The 10,034-nt window shown below is 36.1% G+C and overlaps 2 protein-coding genes across 3 annotated transcripts; both read right to left on the bottom strand.

The window, feature by feature from the left end:
• Positions 1 to 1,162: 1,162 nt before the first annotated feature.
• LOC132614175 (protein PYRICULARIA ORYZAE RESISTANCE 21-like) lies at positions 1,163 to 3,106 on the bottom strand. Of its 2 annotated transcripts, XM_060328559.1 has the most exons (4): positions 2,824 to 3,106; positions 1,884 to 1,965; positions 1,500 to 1,773; positions 1,163 to 1,466 (listed from the first exon to the last, which is right to left on the bottom strand). In XM_060328559.1, exons 1-4 carry the CDS (start codon positions 2,845 to 2,847, stop codon positions 1,397 to 1,399), a joined length of 450 nt encoding a protein of 149 aa, XP_060184542.1. In that variant the 5' UTR covers positions 2,848 to 3,106; the 3' UTR covers positions 1,163 to 1,396. The 2 variants fall into 2 exon arrangements, with proteins under 2 accessions (XP_060184542.1, XP_060184541.1); XM_060328558.1 differs by having other exon boundaries at positions 1,163 to 1,773; positions 2,824 to 3,105.
• Positions 3,107 to 7,892: 4,786 nt separating this feature from the next.
• LOC132614083 (pollen-specific leucine-rich repeat extensin-like protein 1) lies at positions 7,893 to 9,701 on the bottom strand. Its single transcript, XM_060328442.1, has 3 exons — positions 9,545 to 9,701; positions 9,108 to 9,189; positions 7,893 to 8,986 (listed from the first exon to the last, which is right to left on the bottom strand). The coding sequence occupies exons 1-3, from the start codon at positions 9,566 to 9,568 to the stop codon at positions 8,094 to 8,096; spliced, it is 999 nt and encodes a 332-aa protein (XP_060184425.1). The 5' UTR covers positions 9,569 to 9,701; the 3' UTR covers positions 7,893 to 8,093.
• Positions 9,702 to 10,034: the final 333 nt, after the last annotated feature.

Here is a 10,034-nt window from a genome sequence, read left to right as displayed (position 1 = left end):
GTTAGTAACTCAAATAAAGTCCAAATCAAAACCAACTCAATACTAATGTTAACAAAAGAAATTCCATTCTAACACTCGGAATGACAGTAATGTTGGATATTTATTCTTTAGTTTTGCATAATTGGTTTAGAGCGTAAAAATACATAGCTAAATTTTTTTCTTTGTCATGTAATTAATAAGCCGTACTTATTTTAGCATAACTTAGTATTTAGATTAATGGCATTTTCTTTATGGCTTATTAATTAGCAATACTTATTTTAACTGATTTTATTATCTTTTTTGTTGAATATTTTAATACGATGTCATCACCTATCTCACATTTTGTGTTATTTTCTTAAGAAACACCTTAGTTATATAGTTGTATCTTACTAGGACTAAAGAAATATTTGAAGTAAAAGTCATATGTTTTGTATGAAGACTTTTTCGGAAAAAAAATCGAAAAAATCGAATAACCCTAGAAAACCCGAAGTTGAAAAACCCGAATTTTATTGGTTTGGTTTGGTTTATAAATTTAAAAACCCGACGCAATTAGTTTGGTTTGGTTTATAAATGTAAACCCCAACTAAAAAGTCTCATGTACTACTAATAAAGTTCTTGAAAAATTAGGTAGAAGGTGATTACACCTATTTTTATTCCTAAGATGAACTACATCGAGGTTGTCTCTACCAATATATTTATGTATATTTTTTGCAAAACAGTAATTTGGAAACTATTTCAAGCACATGCGCATTCCTCATTTTTCTCGACAAATTTAATTCCTTTACTGTCACTGCCAACTCTCTTGCATATGATAAGGTGTGAAATTTTCGACATTCTTTACGAACGGCAATCTGTAATGCATTTCCAGTTGTCATAGTTTCAGGAATGATTAACTTCCTAACTGGCTTGATTAGATAGCCAAAGCCCAAAGGCATGAAGCACCAAACCACAAGTTTACTCACAAAATTGTAATTATAATTGTTTTAAATTTCTTCTAAATATTGAAGACTTACTCTAATTCTAGAATAGCTGGGCTTAATTAGTACAATATTTGGTTTGCTCCAACAAAAATAACACCTTTATTATCCAGAGACTTAAGTATTTTAATTGACTGATACACAAATTGGAACTAGAAGGATTTTCAATCGAACTTGTCGAAAATTTTGAGAAATTAGACCTCTAGTAATGTTGAAAATGGCATTTATTAATCAAAGCTTTACCAACAACATGGTTAACGACTTTTATTCTATTTGACAAAAGAAAAAGCAAAGAAGAAGAAAAAACCACTATACATTGATTTTCATCAATGAAAATCGGTAAAGAAAAAGACAACCACATTACGAGGAGACCCCAATCAAAAGATGCATTGATAAACCTAGATAATGAACCATAATAGTCAAACTGCCATTGGGCCACCTTACATAATTGAGCATACTGTGGTATTTTCTTCAATGAAGTACCAATCACATCTGCTCACACGACAGCCCCTTCCGCAGCCATACGAATGATAACATGGGCACCTTCCGCAGCCATACGAATGATAACATAGGCACCTTCCGTAGCATTGCCCACAACAACAACAATATCCTGGCACTACCATTACGGGCTGTGGTGTTGACGGTGGTGGTTGTGGTGGTGGATCAACCGGTGGAGGTTTAGGCTTTTTGATTTTAATGCACTTAATCACTCCACATCCTTTACTATACAATTTGTCACGAATTTTCTCAGGATTGCAACATACCACAGTGATTGTGACTGTATTGGCCTTCTCATCATATAGCTGGTCTCTAATTTCTTTTGTCCAAAAAAATTTTGCATCACAAAAAAAAAAAAAACAAATTAATTCTTCTCCGTAATAATAGAATTCTTGATCTTGTACTCTCCTTCATGAAATAGAGACTTACGAGGGAATTTACAGAGAATTTTTTTAACCTTCTTGTAGCAGCTGGAACATTGAAGATCAACCTTGAGCACCATAATGGTGGTCTGTTATATTAAATAATAAATTAAAGTAAAGTGAGGTTATAAATTAGTACTGATCAAGTAATTATAAGCACACCATAATGAACCAAAGCTCTTATAGAAAGATTTCCTCAACAATATTATGCAAGGATGATCTAGTTCTTTGTGTGTAAGTGAAAAGACATAGGAGGAAAAAAATTTGCACAAGATGTTAAGAACTTAAGAAACATATATGCAGGGGCGAATTTAGGTGTTAATTTTGGGTCACGTGAACAAATGGCTACTCGACTAAACTTGATATATTATGTGTATAATTCTGAAAATATATCTAATATTACCTGAAGGAACACATGGTCAAACTAGCCGAGTGGAGCACTGGTTAGAAGCTTTGTTTATTTCCTCAAGGTCTCGGGATTGAACACAAGCTCCTGCACGTTTTATGCTTTTTTATTTTCTAAAGCAGCCTTTTAACTTTCTTTTTTATATTATTCTAAATCCTTTTTTCTTCTATAATTCTAATTACCCAAAAGTAAAAAACGTGTTTCCTTTTTATATTACATCTGATGAATTTTTTTTCTTTTATTTCTAATTACCCAAGTCCCAAAAGGCAAAAGAAATAAAAAAAACCCTATAGGCGCTAAGCTGCAACGAACCAAATGCATAAGAAATCAAAAAATCTCATAGCGAATGGTGAACCCATCCTCTTGAAATTCTAGATTCGCCTCTGCATATATGTAGGCACGACTATATGATCAATCATATATGCAATTCTTTATCAACCGTCATCTATCTATGATATCTCTATCGAATTTTTTTTAAAATATTCTGTATTTTCTTACAAATTAGACCAGAGAGTTGTTTAGGGAAGAATCAAGAACATACCTTCTCAATCTTGTCACCACTCATGGTTGATACTCTTACAAAGAAATGAATTCTATGTGGAGAGAATAGAGGTAGAAAAGAGAATATTTGTAATTAATACTATGAAAGAAAGATACAAATTTGTAAAATGGAAGGAATAAAGTAGGAACACGTCTAAAATGGAAGTTGAAAATAATGATATAATCTAAATTGGCAGCCTAATTAAGGCTGGTGACTATATACTCTGCATTTGCAATTGCATGTACCGGCTTTGATAGTCACACCTCCTCCTCCCTTCGTTACCAAGTAAATGTACATTAACTGAATTATAGTACAGCTCCTAGTTTATGACTTTATGTACTAATAGGCCAAAGTCATAGATGGATCTCTGAACTTATTCTGATTTTTCATTTAGACCCTTCAACTGAAATGTTGACCATCTGAACCTCCGAATATAAGATAAATTGTGTCATTTAAACCCCTCGTGCCAGCTGGGCACACGCGTGAAGCTCACTTACTGTGACATGGAAAAATAGACCAATAAAAATAAGTCATGTCATGTTACATGTTTAAAAAAAAAAATAAGCCATGTCAACAAAAAAAATTAATTTTAATAAAAACTCTATTTAAAAATCTATTTAAATAATTAAAAAAATTGAAAAACCCAACTCCTCCTCTCCGATAGCCCCCTCGCCGCCGCAGCTGCCTCTGCTGCTACCGCCGCCGCTGCCTCCGCTTTTTTTTTTTTTTTTAATTTCTAATCATTAAAAATTAATTTTAACAAAAACTCTATTTTAAAATCTATTTAAATAATTAAAAAAATTGAAAAACCCAACCCATCCTCTCCGATAGCCCCCTCGCCGCCGCAGTTGCCTCGGCCGCTACTGCCGCCGCTTCCTCCTCCGCCGCTGCCTCCTCCGCTTTTTTTTTTTTAATTTCTAATCATTAAAAATTAATTTTAACAAAAACTCTATTTTAAAATCTATTTAAATAATTAAAAAAATTTGAAAAACCCAACCCATCCTCTCCGATAGCCCACTTCACCGCCGCCACTGCTGCCGTTGCCCCCGCCGCCATCGCCGCCGCTTCAAAATCTAGTTAAATAATTAAAAAAATGGTGTCGTTTTTCGTCGGAGATTTGTTTAAATAGATTTTGAAGTGGAGCAGCGGCGGAGGAGGCAGCGGCAACAGTGGGCTATCGGAGAGGATGGGTTGGGTTTTTCATTTTTTTTTAATTATTTAAATAGATTTTAAAATAAAGTTTTTGTTAAAATTAATTTTTAATGATTAAAATTTAAAAAAAGAAAGCAGCGGCGGCGAAGGAGGAGGCAGTGGCGGCAGTAGAGGCAGCTGCTGCGGCGAGGTGGGCTATCGGAGAGGATGGGTTGGGTTTTTCAATTTTTTTTAATTATTTAAATAGATTTTAAAATAGAGTTTTTATTAAAATTAATTTTTAATGATTAGAAATTAAAAAAAAAAAAAAAAAAAAACGGCGGTGGGGCGGAGGAGGCAGCGGCGGAGGAGGCAGCGGCGGCAGTAGCGGCAGAGGTAGCTGCGGCGGCGAGGGGGCTATCGGAGAGGATGGGTTGGGTTTTTCAATTTTTCTTAATTATTTAAATAGAGTTTTTGTTAAAATTAATTTTTAATGATTAAAATTTTTAAAAAAGAAGAAATTTGGTCTCTCACGATCTGTTTAAAGCAATGAGCTTCACGCGTGTGCCCAGCTGGCACGAGGGGTTCAAATGGCACAATTTATCTTATGTTCGGGGGTTCAGATAGTTAACGTTTCAGTTGGGCGGTCTAAATGAAAAATCAGGACAAGTTCAGGGGTCCATCTATAACTTTGGCCTATACTAATATTATCAAAAGTTTTGGTACAAAATTTAAATTTATTTTTGAATCCTCATCCGACAAAACATTTTAAAAGTTGTTAACTCATTAGTTACTAGTGCATATGTGTTGCTACCTCAATCTGATTACAATTGTTTGAGTCTTGTTTCATTTTTTTATTTTTTTTATTTTTTGTACTTTTTTTAATGTCTCTCCTTCTTAGCCTATAATAGAGTTAACTCTCTGGATAATTACCCTAGTCTCAAGTGTTTTGTTCAAGTCAATCATCTAGATGTGCAATGCTGTTAAAGCTGCCCCAAGCGAGAGGCTCTTCAAATGTAAAGACCATTGAGTTGCAGTCCGAGACATAATATCAGTACAGATGTTGAGAGTTAGCCCAATATCTAATAACTCACAAGCTCTCTCCAATTTATTAAGGTTGACGCAGATGTCAATCAAACAGTTACAGTAAGCTTTCCGGACATCCGTAGATTGTAAATTCCCAGCTACTTTCACTAAAGAAGTATACCTGAAATCATAAGATTTTCGTTTCAGGTCTGAAGCTCTTGGGCTTTTGGGGTTGACCCAAAGCTTGCTTTTTGTATAAGAAACGTTTTTTATTTGGGGTTGTTCTTGAAGTGAAACTTGGGGGGCGATTTTGGATTTAGAGTGAAGTTTGAGGGGGAAAGTGAATTTATGGGGAGAAGTAAAGAAGTTGGACTTTTCATAAAGAGGAGATAGGGTAGAGCTTGGAGTAGATGCCATTTTCAGTGCCGCCTTATCAACTCTCAAGAGAAATCGGAAAGAGGTGAATTGTTTTGTATTTGATCAAGAGGATGATGTACATATTGCCCCTTCAAAGTTTAGGATTTTGAACAATTTACCCCTAAACTTTTGGAGTATGTATTCCACTTGCTTATTCATTCATAAGTAAAGAAAGAGTTTCATAAGGTTCATTTATAAGGGTGTGTTCGGTATGGAGGAAAATGTTTTCCTAGAAAATAAGTGAATTTCCATTTATTTTCTCATGTTCATTTACGTAGTGAAAAATAAGTGAATTTCTTACTTATTTTTTCATGTTCGTTTGGTTAATAGAAAAACGTTTTCCGAAAAATACTCATTCAAGCCTCACCAATTCCAACCCAACCCCATACCCCCAACCCCACCCACACCTCACTCCCACCCACCCACCTACGCCCCCACCCCCTCCCTAAAAAAAATTCTTTTGATTTTTTTCTATTTTTTGCACCCTTACCTCAACCCTCACAAACTCCAACCCAACCCCATACCCCCTACCCCACCCACACGCCCCCACCCCCTCCATTTTTTTTTTTGCACCCCCACCCCCAACCACTCCCGTAACCCATACCCCACCCCTCCCCCCGCGCCCTACCCCCACCTACCCCCCCACCACAACATTTTTTTTGAAGTTTTTAATTTTTTTTTCTAAATTTTCTACACGACCACATCCCTCATCACCCCCCCCCCCCTCCCCCCTTGTGTGGAACCCATACCACACCAACCCCCCTCTCCCTAACCCTAACATTTTTTTTTTTGAAATTTTTTATTGTCTTTTGCGGGTTTCTACACCCCCAGACACCCCCTACCCCAAAAAAAATCTTTTCACCACACACCCCCACCCCCATCACCCCTTCCAAAAGTTTTAATTTTTAACCATACAAACATTCAGTTTTTATAATTGTCAACTTTTTTGCGGAGTGGTTGCGGTTTGGTGGTTGGGATTGGGTTGGGTGGTGATAGGCTGGTTGGTGGATTGAACTTGTGAACTTGTTTTCCCTACTTTTATTAGAGAAATCATTTTCCCCAATTTTGAGGAAAATGTTTTCCAAAAGAAAATATTTTCCAAAATTTTTGACCAAACGAACATGAGAAAATTGGAAAATATTTTCAGAAAAATGTTTTCCTCCATACCGAACACACCCTAAGTCAGTGAGAAATTGTTGATCCTAAGAAGTCTTATGTACTACTAAAGTTCTTGAAAAACTAGGCAGAAAGTGACTACACCTATTTTTATTTCTAAAATGAACTACATCGAGGTTGTCTCTATCAATATATTCATGTATGTTTTTTTGCAAAATAGTAATTTGGAAATAATTTCAAGCAAATGCGCATTCCCCATTTTTTCTGGGCAAATTTAGTTCAGTTAATATCAATGCCAACTCTCTTGCATATGATAGGGTATGAAATTTTCAACATTTTTTTACGAAGCGCAATCTGTAATGCATTTCCAATTGTCATAGTTTTAGGAATGATTAACTTCCTAACTGGTTTGATTAGATAGCCAAAGGCGTGAAGCACCAAATCACAAGCTTACTTACAAAATTGTAATTGTAATTGTTTTAACTCTCTTACCTATATATTGAAGACTTATTCTAATTCTAGAACAGTTGGGCTTAATTAGTACAATATTTTGTTGGGAAAGATCACGAATGCCCCCTCAAACTAAAATAATTACCCGCTCATATCTCCATTACTTTCATACCCCTAGAAAAAAATCAAAATTATTTATTCGAGATGCCCCCAATTATGATACCAACGTGGTATTATAAATATACTGAGATGATATGATGGAAGTTACTTCAATCCTTCTCTTAGTCCTCTATGATACCATCATGGTATATAAATATACTGAAATGGTATCACGGAAAATACTTCCATCCTTCTCTTAATCATCCATGATACCATCATGTTATATAAATATACCGAGACAGTATGATAAATGATCATGTTCATTTATTAAAAATGGCAAACTTTTGTCCGAAAAAAAAATCTCTGTGATACCGTCGCCTTATATACATATATATACCGTGATGATATCACGAAGGACTGCTTCAGTCCTTCAATAAGACACTCTTCAGGACCATGATACCATCATGGTATGTATGTAAATATATTGAGATGGTAGCATGAAGAACTGTTTTCGTCCTTCTCTTAGTCCTCCATGATACTATCGTGATATATAAATATACTGCGATAGTATCACGGAGGAAGGGGTTTGGCTGAGGGGTATGTCAGGTAAATATTTCCAGCCAAGTGAAAATAGTTTGGAAAGGGGCATGGGCGGGTAAATGTTTTATATTTTTGGGATATTCAGTGATATTTTTCCGACTTTGTTTGCTCCAAACAAAAATAACTCTTATTATCCGGAGACGTAAGTATATTAATCGACTGATACACAAATTGGAACTAGAAGGATTTTCAATCGAACCTGTCGAAAATTTGAGAAATTAGACCTCTAGTAATGTTGAACAATGGCATTTATTAATCAAAGCTTTACCAACAACAGGGTTAAGGATTTTTATTCTATTTGACAAAAGAAAAAGCAAAGATGATAAAAGGCTTTCTGTAAAGAAAAAGACAACCATATTAAGAGGAGCCCAATCAAAAGATACATTGATAAGCCCAGATAATCACCCAAAACAATCAAGCTGCCAGCCACCTTACATAATTGAGCATCCTGTGGCATTTTCTTCATTGAAGTACTCATCACATCTGCTCACACGATAGCCCCTTCGGTAGCCATCCCGCCCAGGCCCAGGCCCATAGTAATCGTAACACGGGGGCGGAGGGACAGGTCCTCCATACAATTGATAACATGGTCCCCCTGTAGAGCCTTCGTAGCAATCTCCGCAACAATATCCTGGGGGCGGAGAGACCGGTCTTCCATGCGAATGATAACATGGGCCCCCCGTAGAGCCTTCATAGCATTGTCCACAACAATATCCTGGGGGCGGAGGGACAGGTCTTCCGTGCGGATGATAACATGGGCCACCGGTATAACCTTCGTAACATTCTCCACAACAATATCCTGGCGGTGGCGCTGGTGGTTGACATTTCGGGCTCTTGGGCTTTTCGGGCTGATGATAACATGGGCCACCGGTATAACCTTTGTAACATTCTCCACAACAATATCCTGGCGGTGGCGCTGGTGGTTGACATTTCGGGCTCTTGGGCTTTTCGGGTTGACATTTCGGGCTCTTGGGCTTTTCGGGCTGACATTTCGGGCTCTTGGGCTTTTCGGGCTGACATTTCGGGCTCTTGGGCTTTTCGGGTTGACATTTCGGCTTTTCGGGCTCTTTGGGCTTTTCGGGCTGCTTAGGCTTTTCGGGCTGCTTTGGTTTTTCGGGCTCCTTTGGCTTTTCGGGCTCTTTGGGTTTTTCGGGTTGTTTGGGCTTTTCGGGCTGTTTAGGCTTTTCGGGCTCTTTGATTTCAATGCTTTTGATCACTCCACATCCTTTACAACACAATTTGTCGCGAAGTTTCTCAGGATTGCAACATACCACAGTGATTGTAACTGTATTGCACTTCTCATCATATACCTGGTCTCTAATTTCTCTTGCCCAAAAAATTTTACATCACAAAAAAAAAAAAAAAAAAAAAAAAACCAAATTAATTCTTCTCCATAATAATAGAATTCTTGATCTTGTACTTTCCTTCATGAAATAGAGACTTACGAGGGAATTTACAAAGAATTTTTTTAACCTTCTTGTAGCAGCTGCAACATTGAAGATCAACCTTGAGCACCATAATGGTAGGCTGTTATATTAAACGATAAATTAAAGTAAAGTGAGGTTATTAATTAGCACTGATCAAGTACTTATAAGCACACCATAATGAATCAAAGCTCTTATAGAAAGATTTCCTCAACAATATTATGCAAGGATGATCTAATTTTTGTGTGTCAGTGAAAAGACATAGGAAGAATAAAAATTGTATAAGAAGTTAAGAACAAAAGAAACATGTAGGCACTACTATATGATCAATCATATATGCAATGCTTTATCAACCGTCATCTATTTATGATGATATCTCTATTGAATCTTTTTCAAATATTTAGTATTTTCTCACGAATTAGACCAGAGAATTGTATATGGAAGAATCAAGAACATACCTTCCCAGTCTTTTCACCACCCATGGTTGATACTTGATACTCTTGCAGAAAAATGAATTCTATGTGGAGAGAAGAGAGGAGGAAAAGATAATAGTTTTAATTATAGTATGAAGAAAAAAATTGTTAAATGGAAGGAATAAAGTAGGAACACGTATTAGATGTAAGTTGAAATTAATGATATAATCTAAATTGGCAGCCACTAAAGTGTGGGGACCTAATTAAGGTTGCCGACTATATACTCTGCATTTGCAATTGCGTGCACTGGCTTTGATAGTCACATCTCCTCTTCCCTTCGTTACCAAGCAAATATACATTATTTAACAGGAAATTAAATAAATTATAGTACTAGCTAGTTTATGACTTTATGTACTAAAAATAGACCATTATCAAAAGTTTTGGTACAAAATTTAAATTTATTTTTCTAAAAATTTATTTAATATGCACTAATTATAAATTTAAAATTTTGAACCCGCACCCCCACTAAACATTT

The sequence above is a fragment of the Lycium barbarum genome, chromosome 10, assembly GCF_019175385.1.
Source record: "Lycium barbarum isolate Lr01 chromosome 10, ASM1917538v2, whole genome shotgun sequence".
NCBI classification, from domain to species: Eukaryota; Viridiplantae; Streptophyta; class Magnoliopsida; order Solanales; family Solanaceae; genus Lycium; species Lycium barbarum.
Note: the sequence above shows the minus strand (reverse complement) of the source record. Positions and strands in the feature narration are given on the sequence as shown.

Excerpts from the sequence above, each read along its gene's own strand:
- LOC132614175 (XM_060328558.1), bottom strand. The coding sequence starts at position 2,847 with ATGAGTGGTGACAAGATTGAGAAG. Across the intron at positions 1,966-2,823 it reads GTGGTGACAAGATTGAGAAG|ACCACCATTATGGTGCTCAA; the intron begins GTATGTTCTTGA and ends TTAATATAACAG. Across the intron at positions 1,774-1,883 it reads AATTCTCTGTAAATTCCCTC|AAATTAGAGACCAGCTATAT; the intron begins GTAAGTCTCTAT and ends TTTGGACAAAAG.
- LOC132614083 (XM_060328442.1), bottom strand. The coding sequence starts at position 9,568 with ATGGGTGGTGAAAAGACTGGGAAG. Across the intron at positions 9,190-9,544 it reads GTGGTGAAAAGACTGGGAAG|CCTACCATTATGGTGCTCAA; the intron begins GTATGTTCTTGA and ends TTAATATAACAG. Across the intron at positions 8,987-9,107 it reads AATTCTTTGTAAATTCCCTC|AAATTAGAGACCAGGTATAT; the intron begins GTAAGTCTCTAT and ends TTTGGGCAAGAG.